This window comes from Thermobia domestica, chromosome 6, assembly GCF_964235325.1.
Source record: "Thermobia domestica chromosome 6, izTheDome1.hap1.1, whole genome shotgun sequence".
Classification (NCBI taxonomy): Eukaryota; Metazoa; Arthropoda; class Insecta; order Zygentoma; family Lepismatidae; genus Thermobia; species Thermobia domestica.
The window spans coordinates 171,134,767-171,156,198 of NC_137459.1; the positions used below are offsets into that span (position 1 = coordinate 171,134,767).

Genomic DNA, 21,432 nt, shown 5'->3' on the forward strand with positions numbered 1-21,432 from the left:
ATTTAATGAAAATCATAGAGCGAAAAAAGTATTTTTGACTATTCAATCCATCATGTTGCAGCAAAACTACGAAAATTAATACAAAAGAAAACTAGAAAGTTAAGAATCACTTGTTTTGGCGAGTGAGAAAAAATAGATACAGATAACTCGAATTATTACCTATATACTTATATAATATGTATGTCCATGTTTTGCAACTAATTTTCAATCAATATAAAATTTCAACGTAATGAACGCACGATTAGTTTTCTCAAATAAAGATTGCATGCACCGTTGAGAGCTCAAGAATAAGATTAATCTATGTTACGACACTGGATATGTGCTTACGTAATGCATTACGACTTTATGAACTAGTATAAGAACAGAATGCACTTAAAATGAGACGCGAACTATACGAAACATCGGACTTTGAATCTAACTTGTTTTGTGATCCAACTCGAGACCTCACATAGCAAAGATGAGTGTAGTAGCTCCAACCACAAAGTTCAGGACGTTCGTGTTATAAAGTGTCAATTAAACACGGAGATGTGAAACGGTAATAAAGTATTTCATCAATTTCAAACAAAATACGTATATTGTAGTAATACTTTACCCTGTTTGTTAAGATAATGAACGTTATATTCTGTTTTTAAAATGACAGTCAAAGCAGAATGTATTGAATAATGAGAAATTGTGAAGTTTCAATTTCGGTACGATTAAATACATTCGTGCTGCTATGTGTTGCGTTATCCATTAGGAGGTATTGAACAATTCTGATTCAAAGGAAGGAAATAAACTACTGTATAGTACTGGAGTTAATTTAATAGAGTTTAATTGTATTCGCAGTTCTGAGGCTGTATGAGACAAAGTCTATTGCTGAAAGTGAAATATGAGTTCTATTAAAGTTTTAGGGTGATATACCCACTGATCATTGAACCTGGAATAAAAGCATTAGCACTAGCAAATTAGCTATGAAGAGGTACACCATACCATAATTCTAAGTCAAAATGGAAGGAAAAAATAAGCGGAAACGACAGACTGTATGAGAATAATACTTTCACTATTTTAATTTCACACTATTTATTTCGAGACTTTCGAGACGAGACCGAGATTTGGTACTCGAGACCGAGACCGAGATCGAGACAAGCATCTGTCGACCGAGACGAGACCGAGACCGAGACTGTAATTTTTTACTCGAGACGAGACCGAGACCGAGACCGTTATTTATCAACCGAGACGAGACCGAGACTGTACAAAGTCTCGTCTCGTCTCGTCTCGATACCATCCCTACTCATCACGCCTAACGGTACCGCTTTGATCAGTGGTTCTCAACCTAACTCCAATCACGACTCCATTTTATCATCACATCCTCTTGCCAGCGATCCCCTTACAATTTCTGGTTTGTAATAAACTTGTGTGGGATTTTTAATATACTTAGTGTGGAAATCTCACGATATCCACCTACTTATAAAATACTAGAATCCATTTCCTGTATATAGTGGACACATCAACTTCCCTAAAAGCGAATGGATTAAAACAAAATTTGGTCAGTCCATTCATATTATAAATATCGAATCCGATTCGTAATGCTGTTTCAAAATGGAGGCCGTTTCAAAATTTTAAAACTTCATAATTCCCATAATTTTAGGTCATATGATAAAAACAAAAAGTGATTTCTAATTTTGGTTAAAAAGCTTGGACAGTTGTTAAAAAACCTATTGAGTATTTAAATGACTTGATAATGTGCGTCCTGAAGACAACTGGACTTGGCCGCACTAGTGAAGTCACACTTGCTCAGGTATGTCATTAGTAGAGGCAGTATGTTAGGCAAAATGCCTATTCTTTAATATTAAAGATATGATCAAAAATAACGTTTTAAAGTTTATAGTTTCGATTTAAGCCAATTTTATTTTGTCTATTTCGACCTTTTCTGCCTAAATAATTGCATTAGTGCTTAATGTTGCTTATTCTATCATTTTCTTCATAATAAGCCGTCATTGGGAAAATATGTAATTTATATAACTTAAATAATACACGCATACGTATATACGTATATTAGGTGTTTGTAAACATAAGCAAGTGGTACGTTACAATATATATATATATATATATATATATATATATATATATATATATATATATATATATATATATATATATATATAGGTTGAACTTCAAAGATGTGCACATATTTCGGGAGGTGATAACTGATATCAAAAAAGAAGACAAAAAGTCCTCTTGTATTTTGTCGAATTTCGTGTCGTATACAAGTGACAGTGGTGCCAACTTGGAATCGAAAAATCGAGCCTTGACAACTGAAACTGAACAGATAGATGTGCATATATGCTGGGAGGTGATTCGTGACATGAAAAGAAAACAAAAAGTCATGTTGCATGTTGTCGAATTCCGCGTCGTGTACGAGTGACAGGGGGGCCAACTTGGAATTGAAAATCGAATCCTGACAATTGGAACGGAACCGAAAGATGTGCACATACTTCGAGAGGTGATTCGTGCCATGAAAAGAAGACAAAAAGTCCTCTTGAATGTCATAAATCGCCTCCCGAAGTATGTGAACATCTTTCAGGTTCACCCAGTATATATGGAATGCATAACAAGCTTCGTTTTTATATATACAATAAAAGAAGATATTAACAAACAAGTATGTTTCTATATTCTTTGAACGTTATCTATGGCTTGATTCTATTTTTTAATGGTATTGAGTATTTATCTTCATTATTTTGAGATACATTTTGGTGCCTATTTTACTACCTATTTTTTTAAAAAAATTTAGTGCCTATTTGCCTGTCTATTTTCCAGGCTTTTAGTGTCTAAATATCCAGTCTCTAGTCACTAGCTTTTAATTTTCATTGTATTTCAATATGCAGGTTTTGGTTGCAATTGTATTTGTCTGGTATTTCAATATGCAATCCTCAATAGTTTCATATCGTACCTCTTTCGTTTAAATTGATTTTCAAACAACTCTGCACCTGTTGAAAATGTTTAGTAGACCTAATTTTTGTTGTTCTTAACAGTATGTATACAAATAAAAATATGCCTATCAGAACAAAATTTAAAATAACATTTAAAATATTTTCTGGTATTAGATTCTGATTATATTCTACTCTTCCGCTTATCTTCGCGACCCTCAGGTTGAGAAACCCTGGCCTAGATTAATCAACAAGTAAAGTTTTGAAGATCATTCTCAAACTATTTGAATTAACAGCTAATGTGCGTATATAACAACATCGTCACGCTTGATGTATTCCTTATTTTCAGTTGCTCGCGACATCACATAGCTTCACTATATCTAATTTCTTCCATATATACCAAAAAGATGGGAAAAAGTAACACAGTTAGGAAATATTTTAAGAACATGTTAGTATAAGACAATCATGTTGGTCAAGGGGAAATTCGAATCTACAGCTTCCTCATTATGAGGAAGAACACTATGGATAGTCCACATCGCTCGACTATTCGTTTATTCCTTATTCTTGTTTCTTACCAGAAATATGAGTTGCACCTCTTCATGTCTAAGGGCTGTATTCATAGATGCATCTTAATGAAAATTTTTCTCAAGATCTGACTTTAAGAAGTGAATTGCTGTTTCATAATCTGACTCAGGCAAGATTTTAAAATAAGTATAGGTTTTTAGTAAGATCTTAATAAAAAGGATATTTCGACCTTATTCACAAACATTTCTCAAGATAATCTTTCGATTTCGCTGATTCATAAGGAAACAAAGTTGACAGCAGAAATGGTTCCATAGTTTCTACTAGACAGGAATAGCAATCTGTTATGTTAGCCCGTTACGAATGAGGAATGACGTCCCTTGGCAATTACCTATACTACCTGGGGAATTGGGGAGAAATAAGGAAATGGAGAAGCGGCCCGAAATCATTATGTTTGATACCATCTCGGCATTTGCTTGGGGTGAATGAGGAAAGCCTCAGTCAGAATGGCTGGCCTGAAAAAAAAATGTTTACACTTTTTCGAGCGAGTGCCCCCATTGGGAATAGAAGCCGGGACCGTTAGCGACTACGTTACAACCCGTTAGCGACTACGCTACAAAAGCAACCGACCTTTCTTCTGCAACTGAAAGAATTTGCCAACCTAGTAGGTCTTTCACATGTTCAACATTTTGCAAATCGCCTTTGTTTCACGGTTAGAAATCTTCACCATACCAACCAGGCCAAGTTCGCGACACGCTTCATTTTCAATACTTAGCAATGCTAGTGCACTTAACCTACACTGAGTCATATTCCTTTAAAAAAATGTTTTGATTAATTTCAGTTTTGAAAATCCTCTCTCTGTAGTTGCTGGTATTAGTGGTAAAGTTAAATACAGATAAAGGGAAGTACTTACGTCAGGCAGACTGCTTGCTAAGCAGGTGTCAATAAACAGAAATTGCGTGATATCTCTCACTGGTACAATTTATTTTCTTTTAATTTCTGCACTAATACGTATTCTAAAGCAAGTTGGTTCATGAATCTAATATATAATATCAGCACTATTAATAACATGTAGTATGTTACTTCAGGTCGTCCTGGCATCCTCTACTCATGTGGTTCGGATTCCACGTTAATCAGTAGATCCAGTCTCATATAGCCTCGCTGCTGAAAGGGACGTCAAACTCAAAATCAACACAACTGGCATAATCTACTAAATGCTTTATTAAGAACTCACTAATTTGAATTCACTTTTTACGATTTGGGGGCCCCTGATAGCTTGCTCCCTCCTTCCTACATTGCGATGTCTGTGGGGTTGTTATTTACACTCCTGCTTGAGTAGTATTATTAAAAGAAATTAAATGAGATATTTAAGTTTTACGTCCCACGTTTATGTCGGCTAGGCTAAAAAAGACGGCGATGAGAAGTGAATGAAGTGGGAGGAAACGGGAGAACCCTGAGAAAACTCACGCACACGGTGTTTGTCCACCACAAAGTTCACTTGGCCTGAGCTGGGATCGAACCAGGGACCCCAAGCACCAAAGGTGAACGCTCTACCACTGAGCCACCGCGGCTCCCTGAAAGAAATGATGTGGGAACGTGAAATAAAAGTAAGAACATGACTCGCAAATGTCACAAAATATGAATCTCAGTGTTTGAAAAACATGTTAAGAAAAAGACTCGTGTTTAACATGTTAAGAAATGTTTCGTGTGTAGTACTGTACAATATGGTTTAGACAATTGAGCACTAAGCAGAATCGATGTTTAAAGACAAGAGGCTTTTGACATGTGGGTGTGGAGAAGAATGGAAAAAAAATAGCTGAGACGAACGGAAGACGAATGAAGAATTGATAAAAATAGTATGGGAGAAGAGAACAATTTTATATGTAATTGAAAAGAGGAGAAAAGAGTGATTTGTATTATGATGGACGTGATAGTAGATACGGTGGCAGGAAACAGAGGAAGAGGGCGAAAGGGGCTACAAGTTCATGAATGTAATTAAAACAAAATTAAGAGGTCAAGACGTAGGTTAGTTGCGGACCGTTACCCATGAAAGTTTCTGTTTGGTGGCAAGTAACTTGTCAATAATAGCAGAACACCTATAATAATGATTACGACGATGATGTTTGCACTGTGATGCCGTAAAAGAAAGTGCTCTACTTTTATTTGCAAATTGTCTGAGGGAACGAAATAAAATATTGTTAATAGCGTATTAGACAGAATTTGTGATGATCTCACGTATTTGGTCAAAATGACAGGCCATTTATTGCAAAGTAAGAAGCTCTCCCGAACTTCGGTTCTCGATTAACATTTTCATCTTATCATCTTAACGTAGGGATTATATGTTCTAATATTTCTCACCAGTGTTCGAAGTGGAAAAAAAGCAGAGACGGTATGTTTTATTATGATTTTGACTCAACATACCAGCTATCTAAATATTGAAATACAGTGAAGGTATGTTGCCTAAAACATTGCATTTCTATCTGTATAATGACTGAAAACCTTGGAGATCGTCTCTGTAGTTACGAGGGGGGGGGGGGCATTGAGAAACTTTGATTTTCTACCAACAACTTTCTGAAAAAGAAAATTTCAAAAATATCCCCTTAATATAGAAAATTATACACGAAATGCTCAAAAACCGAGTTTTTATATTAACAATTTCCTGCGGGAAAACTCTCGGACTCCCACTCGACTGAGGGATATTACAAAGACCCGGAAGACCCGAACTACAGTAGACAACCCCTAAATCCTTCCATGCTCAAAACATGACCACACATATACATAGGGAAAAAACAATTGAATGTGGCACGTCAAAATATACACTAGATGAACACCTTTGAGGACACCTTATTTTAAAAGCAGAAGGTGGGAGAAAGGTAACAAAAATGTCGGTGTTGTCAATTTAGAAATTATTTCTATAGAAGAAATAAAATCTTTTTATGTGCAAAGCTGTTTGTCAATTACTGTGTATAAAAATTGATTTATTAAAGGTATTTAGCATCTACTCTCCAGTGACGATATGCCTTCATCATTCAGAAACCAGAGGCATACCACCGCATACCGTCTCACTTCGACCACTGCTTCTCACCGATTGTTGCCTCTTCTCCCCTTATTTTGTTTTCCACCACACCTGTCATAGGAAAGAAAATCTTCTCAATGCTTTCCCAGTTTCCCCTCTTCTTTTCAATTACTTCTGCTATACTGTTCTTTTCTTCTATATTACTACCCCTTGCTCATTAATTGTAGTAGGACCAAGCTATTTTCTTTTCTTTTTAGTTTCTATCTACCCACATTTCGGAAGCCTTATTTAACAACTTGCAACTAGCTGATGATATGGCGTAAGAGCGCGCTTTTACAATCTGAGAAATAGTAGAGAGAAACACGTAGAGCAAAGGAGGAGAAGGGGATGAGGTAAAAGAATGGAATATAAGCAAGTGTTGGCTGTGGATGGATCCATGAGTAATGTTCCTGTAAAACCATTAACTACGCTATCGATATTCTTATTTACCTGTCACTACAACTGTTTCTTAATGCCTGATTTCCTGTGTGCTACTTCTCCTCTTCGTGTGGCTTACTGAGAAGATGAATAGAGAGCTTTGATGTCATTGAGATTCAGTTGGATGTGACATCAGGAACGCACCCACGGGAGGTCCACCGGCCCTGGACCCCCAAACTTCCTAACTCATATACAACTGTACTCTTTTCCAATAAAACTATACTTGTTTAACAGGAAAATGATAGACGATTTATGAAAATATTATCTTACACTTACTTCACTTGTACTCTTTCTATTATAAAACAATCTAGTTCTATCATTTTTTTCCCCTGAAAATATAGGTGGAAATATTTTACAATTACTTATCGGGTACAGAATAATACTCGTTCAACACTACATAGACGAACCCTCACCAACAAAAATCTCTGGGTGCGCGCCTGTACGATAACTATAACTGTCTTCCGTCGCTTTCTTGCAATGTTCACATTTCTGTTAAGTAAAGTGCAGTGCTCCACACGATAATTATGCTCACAAAATACACCATTTTCCTTCCAAAATTTATTTCGACATGCTTATTCTCGCTTTATTTTCAGTTCACATTTCATGTCTTATAATACTACTAACTAGGCCTCTCTGTACCAAAAACCACTCAGCTGTTCTACTTTCTCTTTCACTTCTTGTAGTTGTCACAGTTCTTTTGCTCCAATAACTATTACTTTCGTCTTTTTAGTATTTATGTTCAGTTAATGTTGTTTACAATGTTCCATCAAATATTTTAACATACGTTAATCTTCGATTCAGAATTAAATATTCTATATCAGAACTGCCCAAATGACCGCCCGCGGGCTGCATGAGACTGTCAACCTATTTCGCGCGGCCCGCAATGTTTTCACGATTTATGATTTACTTTTAGTGTTTACTGATAATATTATCAGTTTTAATTTATTATTTTTTAAAAGCATTTTCAGAAACATGCATTGTAGAAAACTCATACTGTCAAGTATTGCACATAAAATTGGATCTTATGAAGGCTGTGACCAACAACTAAGCGTCACTTCAATATTTGTGCCAGACATTTCTACATCTTAATAGAGAGTCTACTAGGAAGATCAGACAGGGTATATTCGTTGATCCGCCGATATACTAGCTTTCGGCAAGCCAAAAGTTAAGTTCATTACTATATTTGATGAACAACCACGTGGTATTATTTTTGGAATTTTACTTCTTTCCATTCTGCTTTAGAGAAAAATAATTTAGAACTTTTTCTAGGTTGTCTGATATTAGATTTTGAAGAAAAACAACTTCGCTTTTCTGATTTCTGAACTGAATCTGAAATAATCAAGATTCTCTTGGGGACCCGCGTAGTGTAGTCACTAATGTTCTCATCTTCGGTGCGAATGGTTCCGGGTTTAATACCCATTGGGGCACTCGGTCAAGAAAACGGTAAAAAGCTCTTTCAGTCCAGCCATTCTGAACGAGGTTATCCTCATTCACATCAGGCAAAAGCCGGGATGGTACCAAGGCCCCAGGCCGCTTCCTTCCTTCCCCATTTCTTTTTTCTCCAAATCCCCCGAGTGTGATCACCAAAGGACGTTATCTCTCATATGTGACGGGCTAACATGACCCTAGCTGCCGACAGCCTAGAAATCAATTAAAAGATTCTCTGATTTTGACCACATAAAATATATTAGATTGTTTAACAATCCATGAAGAACGGATATTGAAAACACATCTCGAACTCTGACTTTCAGGCTGATCTATTCTTTGACAAAGAGAGTGAAAGGAGTGGATTTCTGCCGGCAACTTTCTAGCGAACTTTTTCCTAATTTATGTGATTTTGGCTGGAAGAAACGTAAATTCTTTTTTTTAGTACTTATTTGTATGAAGCGAATCTTCCTCCATGAAGATGATTAAGAATCGTTTCAAGAGCTGCCTCGGAGATGCTTTACTTTAACATATGCAGCTTGCAATAAGAATGGATGTGGATTTCCCAGCCCTTGTAATTGCTGCTGGTTACGCTCATGTGTCATATTATTTATATATACGTGTGTCAATTTTCAAATATGCTTCCCTCAGATTTTTTTTTTTAAACTTCGGCCCTCCACCTTCTAACAAACATGGTTATGGCCCTCGGGTTTATTACAATTGGACACCAATGTTCTATAATTTGTATATAAATATGTTATGCAAGCTTATGAGAAATTAACTCAATTACCATCATGACCAGTGATAATTTAATATTTTCACCTGGAGGGGAATTTCAAGAAACAGAAGGTGAAAACAGTATTGCGAAACTACTAGTAATCCAAGTTACGGATGATAGAAGAAATGCTCTGGGAGGGGGGGGGGGGTGCGTAGCTCCGGGCGAGATATCCCAGGGTAGCCCCCTGAAATCACTGATCGTGTCGTTTCCAAAGACGTAAAGTGCTTCTAGTAAAGGTAGATTTACTCTAAGTGGAAGACACCGTTTGTGGGACCCTACATTAATACAAATTCAGTAGGATAATGGTTTGTGTGCTAGCATTTAGTGGGCGTAATCCTGGATCCGATAGCTCGCTTTCCATTATGATAAATGGCATAATTAGGAATATTTTTAATGCAAGCAGTGGCGGATCTAGCCCGGGGCCGGGGGGCCTAGGCCCCCCACTTTTTGAGTGACAAAAATAACTGAATCTCTTATTTATATATTTTTTTAAATTTTATATTACCCATGATATACCCATCATAGTCTGGACTTGGCTATCCCCCCCCCCCCCCGTTTTTACTTTCTAGATTTGCCTCTGAAAGCAAGTGCATATTTACTGCAAGGGTGATTCTAATTAGTTCATCATCTTAGAAATATTTTAATCGACACATCCTTTTTATATTGAAGTATTCTATGTCTTTTGTATTATCTATGAAAAACTTCCAGAACTCCAGCCAAAAATCCTTGTTTCTTCAATATTCAGTTGCGATGACATCGTAAATAATCAATCGTAGCAATTGCTCCACGCATACGTCCCGGAAGTGCGACATCTTCCTTCAAACTGAGTTGCATTGGAGGGTAGCTTTTAGTTCACTTGTTTTGTTTACAAGATTGGTTGTTGTGATGTGATCCACTGATGAAAGTGGTTTATGTGAACTTTCTCCTCGAAGATAGTTTTGTTGTTTCTCTCACATTTTCATATACCAGTTTTCGTATAGCCTTGAGTTATCTATTTCAATTACAACTTTTTAATGAACAAATATCACCATAATGTATGTATGTGAAGACACTCTACGAAACGCATCCAAACCAAAATGAATGTTTGTTTCCTTGACAAACTCAATTCAGTGCAGCTGTACTGAATGGTACACAAGAGGGACGGAGAGTATACTATGTTGATTCCGAATACACACAAGCGGCAGTGAAAAGGCCGGAACAAAACCATTACAGCATATCTTCCGTTGTCCCGCTTTCATAAATAAAACTATACTTTATAACTACAATCTTGTACAGTTCATACAACGATAAACTTTCCTTGCAAAAACACAATGATTAAAAGCTCCAGCGTTTACTACCTGCAATTTGTTTATTTCCTGGGGCAAACTAATTCTCTTACATTTCCTTGTTAGAAAAGAGAATACAAATTTAGTGAAATAAATATTAATACTTACTATATGGTGCTCCTTCAGTCTCCCAGATTAAAATTCCACGATGAAAATATACTCTACATCTCTTTTTTCGAATTTGGAACGTGTTTAAAAGAACAGAATCACACACCTGCCCACCGTGATCAGCCATTCTTCTCGGCTACAGCCAGACTGATCAATTGAAGGCACGATTCCCGACCTGCTACTAGATTGCCGCCGCTAGCAGCTCAGCTGTCACTTTTAACAAAATAACGACCTATTTGCCATCTAGCGGTCGCGTTTTAAAGCTACGAGAATAAAGACGCTCGGGAGTTGCTGCTTAGCAACGGTCTGTTTGTTTACATTAAAAAACACGCACAAGGAACTAGCGGAGCACAGGTGAAAAAGCTACAAGGAAGTGCGTTCATTTTTTTCAAGTAACTGTTCTAGTTAACGAAGTATTAGACGACGAAATTCTGCACAATTAGTTCAGAAATATAGTTACGTAAATGTCTTAAAATAGGAGTGAATGTAAATAGAGAAATACAAAATGTAAGATTTTCACCTCTCCAGTAGTGATGTGAGGTGGAAAATCTGGGAATGCGGCGTAGGATCCACACTGCGTACGATCGAAACTGCGTAGGATCAAAAAATTCAGCTCAAAACCTGTTTCGATCCTACGCAGTTTCGATCGTACGAAGTGTAGACCCTACGCAGTGTTAATTCTACGCAGTTTCGATCCTACACAGTTTTGTTCCTACGCAGTTGCCCTGAAATAATTTAAGTTTTAATCATGCGCTCAAAAAATATATATTTTTTTTTATCTCTCTTTAATTTGTTTAACCTGTGCAGCTATCAATTAGGGTTATATTCATGGACTCCACACGACCTAAACTGCGTAGAATCCAAACTGCGTAGGATCCAAACTGTGTAGAATCCAAACTGCGTACGATCGAAACTGCGTACGATCAAAACTGCGTACGATCGAAACTGCGTAGAATCCAAACTGCGTAGGATCCAAACTGCGTAGAATCCACACTGCGTACGATCGAAACTGCGTACGATCGAAACTGTGTACGATCGAAACTGCGTAGAATCCAAACTGCGTAGGATCCACACTGCAGAGATGCAGTGGGTCAGTGGATCGGTGGGTCAGTGGGTCAAGTGGGTCAAGTTTTCTGAGTAGGTCAGTGGGTCGTGGGTCAACAGCATGTGACCCACTGCGACCCACTGACCTACTCAGAAAACTTGACCCACTGCGACCCACCACCCACTATGACCCACCGCGACCCACCGACTCAGTATGACCTACCGACACTGTCTGCTCACTGCATGGTAGACAGTATCTTCTGAAGACTGGTAAATTTGTCTTCGTTTTACTTTTAAGATCTTCATTTCCCCTCCTTTTCCACTTGTTTCTGTCCACTTACCTGAGGTGAGTATATCTAACGAAGTAAAAAAAGAACTTCAGGCACTTTTGGATATTGATATTTTTAATTGTAATTAGAAATAGGACTTATACTATTACTTGGCTTTCGAGATCTGTGAGTTTTTAGAGGAGCTAACTACTGGAAAAAACACATTTTTGAATCACTGTAATAGCTATATAAATTATTATATAAAAAATTGAATGTAACTATGTGTGCCTGATCATCATGGTCAAATTGCAAAGTCAAATGAAATTACTTTTGGTATATAGTTAGGCCTTAATCCAAACTGGGATGTTATATTGCTTTCATATAATACATAATATCCTAAGGATCTGAATTCTTGCGAAAAAATGAGTATCTCGCAAGCTGAAATTCAGTGTATTAACTCTTTATTGAAAATAAACAGAATATGTCCTAGCATTTTTTTTTAATTCTCCTTTATGTGGGGGAGGGGCACTTTCTATATATGGAAAATTGGTAGTGAGTTGGTTTGTAAAAATGATCGAAAACGATCGGTGTTATTTAAGAAAAAAATCAGAAACAAAAAATACAGTGCTTGGCTTCATATATCCATTGCTTTCTACTATAATAATTGCTGAAGCTTATGTTTATTATATGGAGCGCTTATAGCACAGGACAATCAACCCAAAAACTTGTGACTAAAATAGACATAAAATTTCTATTGTAAGCTTAATTACACGGAAATTTTAAGTTTGAATTGTACGCATAATTATATGGAAAATTTTACACTTTTTTCCCCTTTACGTTGGTCTACTTACCTTGATTTGGAAGTTTCAAATTTCATCCATGTTTCCACTGAAAAGTATTGATAATTCAACAAGGAAATAATTATACTATGATAATTTAAATTCATCGTAATTTGGCACATGGCAAACAGCAGTGTGGTAATTGAAGAGGAAGAAGGAGGGAAATTCCCATTCACCTCTGAACACTCCAGGAACCTCGTTCCCGTTCACTTTCTAGACGGGGGAGGGAACTTGGTAATGGCATCAAACCTTCATGTGTAATTACTAAATTTATAAACAAATAAGAAATCATCAGTTTATCAGGCTTTAATTGATAATTTATTCACAAGATTCCCTATCGAAGGCGTGGTAGATGAAGTTTCTGTTCTCCATGAGTCGACATTGCCAACTGACATGGTCGATATGGATAAGATGTTGTATGGTGATAGAGAGATGATACTTCTTGCTGAGTATTTCAAAACTGACCAAGAAAAATCGTTATCAGACTTAAGTCTAACAAGCAGATTGTCGATGAGGAGTTGCACAAATCGGGTAGAAATATTGTCAATTTCCATGACAGAGTGCGAACAGGGATTTCCCCTTATGAATTTACAGATGACTGATGAACAACAAGTTAGACAATGTTGAGCACTTAGTCTATTTCTAATATCAATGTTAATGGCCCACCGCTAGACAAGCTCAAAGTAGACGAGCTAGTTATTTCTTGGCTGAATGATGGACATCATTCCGCTGCGGATGGTTTACCACGTAAAAGTTACCAACAGGAAATAAACCCGATCTCAGGTTTGTTTTAAGGTGGAAAATTACGAGTTATAGAAAGTGTATACTTGTATTACTAATGGCTTATTTGTGTTATTCAACTTTGTACCTCTTTTTAGTAAGTCTCTTCTTTGCTTTAGATAAACTACTTTGAATAAATATTCATAATAATGGCAATTATGCAGATTAGTAACTTAAATTTAACGTGGTGTTTTAGTGATTACACAAACTACAATTATGAGCATACTTTATGAAGTTGCTCTCACATAGGGTACCCGAGCACCTTTATACACTATGAAAAACTTATTTTTCAAGTCTTTTGTGAGAAAAATACTGTGAACTGAGAAATCATAACCTTTTCCATATTGTACAGAGGTATTTTCCTGCGAATAGAAGTTTCTTTTGGAATGCGTTCAGAAAGTAACACTTGCAAGAATACTCTCTTAGTACAAGTATATTTTAGGCACACACTAATTTCCCCCATCTCGAACTGTTTCAATTTCCTCACTGACAAACACTTTACCATTTTATATCATAAAGGTCAGATCCACCGTTATTCTAACAGAGTGGTGCTTGAGCGATTGACTAGAAATTCAAACTCCGATTACTTAGAATTTGACAACCTGGTTTTATTACAAGTGTAAACTCTTTAGTCAGTACAGAAGAGGCCGTGGATCGTGTTCAGAGTTGATGACGATGGATTTTGGTGAGTCAGAATAGGTCACAGTGGATGAGAGTGATTCATGGTAGGTGGTGGGTCACGGTGGGTCAGAGTGGGTCACCGTGGGTGGTGGGTCATGGTGGGTCCTGGTGGGTGGTGGGTCATGGTGGGTCGTGGGTCAGAGTGGGTCACGGTGGGTGGTGGGTCAGTGGGTCGTGGGTCAAGTTTTCATTGACCCACGCCAACTCTGTCGCACTGCATGCGACCAGGGGCGTCGCTAAGAGGGGAAAGGGGGGGAGCAAGTCACCGATTTCTGATCGAGTTGGCATTTTCTTAGTTACCCAGTTGTTGTGGATTATCAATTCTTTTACGGACTTGGCAGTTGGCACAATTGAAGATTTATGTAATGAATCTAGGTTTTTGGCTAGGTGGGGCTTCGTCCCAAATTTACCAACTTCTGAACAGGTTTGCAAATTAAAATGCCTAATTGGCAGTTATTACTTAGAAGACTGTCGTCACGTTCAATCAGAGCCGTAGCTAGAGGGGGACCAGCGGGACGCTCGCCCCGGGCGCTGATAGCAAGGGGCGCCGAACGAGCAAGAAGAAGGGAAAAGTGTTGAAAATGAATAAACGACGCGGCGCCCCGCAAAATCTTTTGCGCCCTATTAAATCAATATTGTCGGTTAGCAAAGAAATGGATTTGTTAAAAATTGTCTTGCTCGCTTCGCTCGCAACTCAAACGTTTCAATGACAGTCACAAGTTTTTCACTTATTAAAGGACAATGTGATATCAAGGTGCCGAGTAATGTCTTATAGATTATGCAGGAGCATTTTGAAAGTCAAACGGTCAAAGTCTGAAATGTGTTTTGATTGTGATGAATTTACTTAGTTAATCACGCCTTTCTACCCAATCGGGTTTATCACGATGGTGAGAATGAAGGTATGAAAAGTAGAGGAGTGAAGAGAACATGCAAGCAGCTGTCTACGCGGGAATATTAAAAATGAATTAAACAAGAATATTAACATTTTCGAACTTGAAGAAGTAAAATAGAGGCTTAAGAGGTCAGAACTTAACCAACTATTTTGTCTTTTCCAAAGACTGATCACTACCAGTGATTTTTAAAAATTATATTGGCATATGAACTGCTTCCAATTTGAATGTTTTTATTCGAATCATTTCTCCATGGATATTTTTTCTGCATATGTATCTAGTTGTGATATTTTTACCTATCTACATACATACAAAATATACACACATTATATATCCGTATGTTGTAATGCGCCGTTAATCTGTACCTGTACCTCAGCGCATTAGTTTATATTTGGACAAGCGGATATTGGTCTGTACCCTCGGATATTAAAATTAAAACCTAAGAAAACTTTTTCGAATCGATAATAGATCCTAACCGGATTGATTATAAATATGTGAGTATGTTATTTTGTGATCGGTAATTTTATTTTAGAATCATCATCATCATAGGTATTCTGCCTTTATTGGCAGGTCACTTGCTGCAGCTGAGAAGCTTCCATGCTCCACGGTCCTCCGCTAACCTTTTCGTCTTCGCGTATGATCTTTCTGTTTTAATATCATCCATTAATTGTATTCTCTTTCGCCCCCTCCCTCTCTTTCCCGCCACCATACCCTCTAGGACGTCCTTCATGATACAATCTCTTCTTAGGCAATGTCCCAACCAGTTTCTCTTCCTCTTCCTAATAATATCTAAAAGTGTTCTTTTCTCACCCACCATTTCTAACACACTCTCATTCGTTTTCCGCTCGACCCAACTAATTCTTTCCATTCTTCTCCACACCCACATTTCTAAGGCTTCCAGTCGATTTTCGTCACCTTTACGTAATGTCCACGTTTCCGCCCCATACAATACAACACTCCACACGAAGCATTTTATGAGTCTTTTTCTCAACTCTTTGTTCAAGGTCCCACAAAACAGACTTTTCTTTCTTTTAAAGGCTTCTTTCGCCATTCCTATCCTTGCTTTTATTTCACGTTCGCATTTCATGTCATTACTAAGAACACTACCCAGGTATCGAAAACTATTCACTTGTTCTATTTTCTCCCCCCCCCCTACTTTTATATTTGACACAGACCCCTTCGTTCCAATCACCATGGCTTTTGTCTTTCTAACATTTATCTTCATCCCATATTCCTCAAAGCCCTTTCTCATTTTTTCTAACATTTTATTGATTTTCTTTTCAGATTCCGCAACAAGCGCCATATCGTCTGCAAATCTTATACATCTAATCATTCTACCTCCCACCGAAATGCCATCATCATCATGTAGGCTCTTTTTCACTATTTCTTCTAGATAGACATTAAATAGTGTTGGCGAGAGGCAGCATCCTTGTCGAACTCCCCTTCCAATTGCACTCTCTTCCGTCAGTTCTTCCCCTATCCTAACACTTACTTGTTGGTTCATGTATAAGTTTCTTATGAGTCTTCTATCTTTCCATTCCAACCCTATGTTTGTTAGAACTCCCAACAACAATTCCCAATTCACGCGGTCAAAAGCCTTTTCTAGATCAATAAATACAACATACACCTCTTTCCCTTTTTCTATAAACCTTTCACCAATCACCCTTAATAATCCAATAGCATCTCTTGTGCCCTTGCCTCTTCTGAACCCGAACTGCTCTTCCTCAACAACTTTATTTGTTCTTCCATATAACCTTCTGTTCAGTATTCGGAGCAGAATTTTAGCTGCATGAGATATGAGACTAATAGTTCTATAATCCTCACATCTCTTTGGGTTCGATTTCTTAGCCATCGGTATCATGATCGTTTTCAGAAAGCCTCTTGGCCATTCTCCTGTTTCATATATTTCATTGCATAGTCGCCACAATTCTTTCTTTCCTTTGTCTCCTATATTTTTAATGAATTCAATTGGTATGTTATCTATTCCTGTTGCCTTTCCATTCCTAATCTCGGATATAGCGTTTTCAAACTCATCCCGAAGAATACTAAATCCTTTATCATCCTCGCCTACTTCATTTTCCACTTCAACATTTAGGCTACACGGTCTATCCCTACTCTCATATAAGTCTTCAACGTATTCTTTCCACCTTCCTATGACCTCATTTCTCTCGCTGACTACCTTCCCATTCTTATTTTCTACTGCCATCATAATACTCCCTTGTTTCCTCCGAAATTCCATAGATTTCACCTCCTTGTACATTTCCTCATATTTCCCAACTCTTTCTAATTCTTCTATGTCCTCTCATTTTCTTTTGTAAAACTCTTCCCTCGCTCTGTCTGTTTCTCTTCGTAATTCATTATTTAACTTTCTGTACATCTTTCTGCCCTCTTCTGTATCAACCTGTTTCCACATCTTCCTCTCCCTCATTTTCTGCAACATCTGCTCCGTAACCCATGGTTTCTTAGCAGCTTTGTGTTCGCGGTAACCTACTGCTTCTTCTGCAGCCTGCTGTAAGCAACGTTTAATATGTTCCCACCGTGCGTTACTACCTGCGCCTATCCTTTCCTCGTTTGAACATTTTTCTTCGAATTTTTTAACGAAAAGATTTCTTATTTCCTCGTTTTTCAGCTTTTCAGTATTCAACACTTTGTTACCTACTTTTCTTCTGCCTACATTTTTCAGTTGAATATCTACTTCGGCCAGCACAAGATTATGATCAGAGAAAATATCAGCCCCGGGAAGGGTCTTCGCGTTCTTTAAGCTATTCCGATACCTGTCCTGAATCATAACATAGTCTATCTGATATCTTCCGCCGTCTATGTGACTGTAATTATATCAAACCTCGAATCAACATATCTAATGCTAATTCAGACGATTTTAGTATTTATAAATGGATAACTGTGTTTGAATTAACTGACCAGATGGGTATTTAAATATTGAAAAACTATTGCAAACTTCCTTTCAAAGGATGGACAAGTTACAGGCGTATGGATTGAGAATCAATTATGATTTGTAATGATGATTATGTCAGAAGTGTAATACTAACTTTGAAACAGCTTCGACGGAATATAAAGTAAAATAGTTATGTCATATGAAGAATTTAAAGTAATGAAGAATATGATGTATGATGAATATTGAAGGATAAAAATATTTAACGAATATTTCGATTGTAAAGATATTATTTCGTAAAGGCTGTCAGAAAGTTAGAGAAACAAAAGTCAGATAAAGATGCATATGCTGTTCTGTGTGTACTTGTCTGCATAATGTGAATGAAAATTTATATGATTTTATGTACAGCTTAACGACCTAATCACCAGTTATTCATATGTATGTCAACAACGTTACAATATTGTACTTCGCTTTGGGAGTTTCTCATTTGTACACTGAACCTCAAATCGATTTATAATTGGAACACGTACCCGTGGGAATAGGAGCATTTCAATGTATTCCGTTACATTTCACAAAGATATTTTTAACCGTAAAAGATTCGAAATTAAACTACTATTCAAATAGAGAATAAAATTACGAAAGTTTACAATTATTACTGGAAATCAATGCTGTCACCCATTTTGAACATTTTAAAAGAACATAGTTTCTAATGTATTGAAATATCATTTCTTATGAATAGTTTGAAACGTTGTAAATAGTTGTAAAGAACCTGGAGAAAATTCATCAAAATCCTCCTACAATGGGAAAGCCGTGTTAGACATGGAGTTAGTGGATGCAGATGGTGGCATTGGAAAAGTCCGGGTCTCCCGAGCACAGTGGTGATATCAGAAACCGAGCCCCAGCCATGAGGCTCCAGAAAAATGGGGTCCCGAAGTTTTGGGTGCGGGTTCTTTCTATACGCCTATTAAACATGGAATTGTATGTGGGTGGTGAAGTTGGAAATGTTCGGGTCGTCTGAGCACAGTGCTAACGTCAGAAATTGGGCCCTTGTCTCAAAGGTCCAAAAATGGTGTCCGGAAATTTTGAGCTTGGCTTCATTATATTTTCCTTTTAAGCATGGAGTTATTGGATATATATTGTGGTGTTGGAAAGCTCCGGGACCTGAGACTCCAGAAATGAGATCCCAAAAGTTTGGGTTCAGGTCTCTTTTATTTGCCTATTTAACATGGTGTGTACTATAGTGTTAGCGTTTGAAAGGTCGGGGTCGATTAACGAAAGTGGTAATGTCAGAAATTGGGCCCTAGCCTCGAAGCTCCAGAAAATGTGGTTCCGAAATGTTGGGCTCGAGTCCACTCTATTTCTTGTTTAAGCATGAAGTTGTTGCATACAGATGGTGACGTAGGAAAGATCCGATTCCCCTCAGCACAGTGGTGGTCAGGAACCGGGCCCCCACCATGGGGTCCCAGAAATGGAGTCCCAATGTTTTGGGCATGAGCCCCTTCTATACGCCTATTAAACATGAATTGTTGTACGAAGGTGAAAAACTTGTATCTTCCTTTAAAAGAAATAATACAACGTTGAAATAATACAACGATTTTTTACAGTATAGGCACTTCCAGTAGAACTACAACGATTAAATTTGGCAAAGTTTTTAGCCTCCTGGGACTATATAGAAAATTTCATAACCGTGAGACGTAAAACTCAAAGATTTCATTTTTATATAGAAAATTTCCAACAGTGAATATTTTCCATTTTTAGCAGCTTTAAAGAGACAAAAAACTGTGTAATTTAAATAGACTTTTTGAATGTATAAAATCTCATATTTTAGGTACCGTAATTGAAATCGGAATAAAAAGTAGAAAGTTTGGTATGTTAGTAGGTTTATGAGGCGCGAGGCCGTAGGATGAGAAATTTTGTATCTGGCGACAAATTCCCACCTACTTAAAACTAAACTGACTATATAAACATTCAATTGTGGCAATTGCCAAGTTCATAAAGAAATTGAAAATCACAGCAACTGGGTAAGTAAGAAAATGCTAATCCAAATGTCAATTGAAAGTAACGGAAGTCTTTTAAGTAAATATTGGCAACAACACATTCTAATTTTCCAACTTGGTCAGAAGTTAGCAGGGTTGGAAAAAATAGTTTTTTTTAAAAAAAAGAACAAAACGCGTGTTTAAAGCATGAAAAAAGTGTTTAAAATGTTTTAAAGATGTTTTAAAACACACACGAAAAAATACATGTTTTAAACATTTTGAACAGTTTAAAATGTGATTTTAAACATATTTCAAAATCGTGTAATAACGTATTTATTAAGACTTTTTGCTCTTGCAACCGATCTTTTCATTTATTTTATTCTCTTTAAGACTACACAGTGTTGGGTACAGAATATTTCCGTAGGCCTATAGATTAGTAATTCTCAACTTATTTCATATAGCGACCCCTTTTATTACACCCTCTTGCCAGTGACTTTCATAAGTATTTTCTTGGATATAGTAAGCTTTTAAGGTAGATTTTAAAATTTACCAACTATACAGGTTTCACACAATCTATCAATATACATGGCAAAACAAAAGTTCTCACCATCCTTGTGCGTTGAGAACGGGTTGAGAGAGAATGATGAAACTTGGAAGTGGTCTGACACATCAGATGGTGCTATCAAGCATCATGGCGAACATCTGTGCTTAGTATACGAAATTTCAAATACAAATGGTGTCATGTTACATGAGGGCTAGAATTTTACCAGAAATGCTGTTGTGCGGTTATTTTAACCATAAAGAAAATCATTTCGAGTTACCGCTTCTAAAAGTTTTGTAGTTATGCCTTTAGGGGCTAAGCTAGCGTTTCGTGGAGGCGGGTGAGATTTTTGTTGCAAAATTTGATTACTATTTCATAACACTGGTGCTAATAAAATTATTTTATAATAATAGGGCTACGTTTTCGAAAAGTAATGTTTGAAGCACACTTCATATTGTGCTAACTTTATATTTTCTGCAAGCCTATGTAATTGGTTGTTTTTTGAGTCAAAAATTTATTGACGAAAGGTAATATTTGGGGCGTTCAGAGCACAATAGATCCAAATCCATTTTCAATAAACTTCAGTTTTCCTCAGCAAATGAATTCTATTTCAAAAAATAATACTTCGCAGTCAAGAATGCAAAACAAATGTAACTAAAACCATGCGAAAAGGCGTGAGATAGTTTCATATGACAGCCGCTAGTAGGGGCGTCAGTGGAACAGGAGGGCAACCACCCTCATCCGCACCCTGCATTTCAGATTTTGGGGACAGTAAGACAGTTTTAGAAATCTTTTGATAAGCAAAGTCCAACAGAATAAGCTTGAGGTAATTACACCGAATAAATACGAAGAACATACAGATGATTAAAACTGGGAAGTTGCTTAGGTCCAATTTCCTGAATTTTAAGCAGGCCCGAAACTCGAGAGTAGAGCCACCTTTGAAATCCTTGGGTAAAAAAAAAATA

The 21,432-nt window shown here is 37.1% G+C and overlaps 1 protein-coding gene across 2 annotated transcripts in view; it reads right to left on the reverse strand.

The window, feature by feature from the left end:
• Positions 1–10,745, reverse strand: part of Cerk (Ceramide kinase) — a 273,545-nt gene extending 262,800 nt beyond the window's left edge. For both annotated transcript variants that reach the window (XM_081762378.1, XM_081762377.1), the window contains exon 1: positions 10,558–10,745. In XM_081762378.1, coding sequence (XP_081618504.1) covers positions 10,558–10,684 — 127 coding nt within the window. In that variant the 5' untranslated portion in view covers positions 10,685–10,745. The remainder of the gene's footprint in view (positions 1–10,557) is intronic.
• Between the last annotated feature and the right edge of the window lie 10,687 nt (positions 10,746–21,432).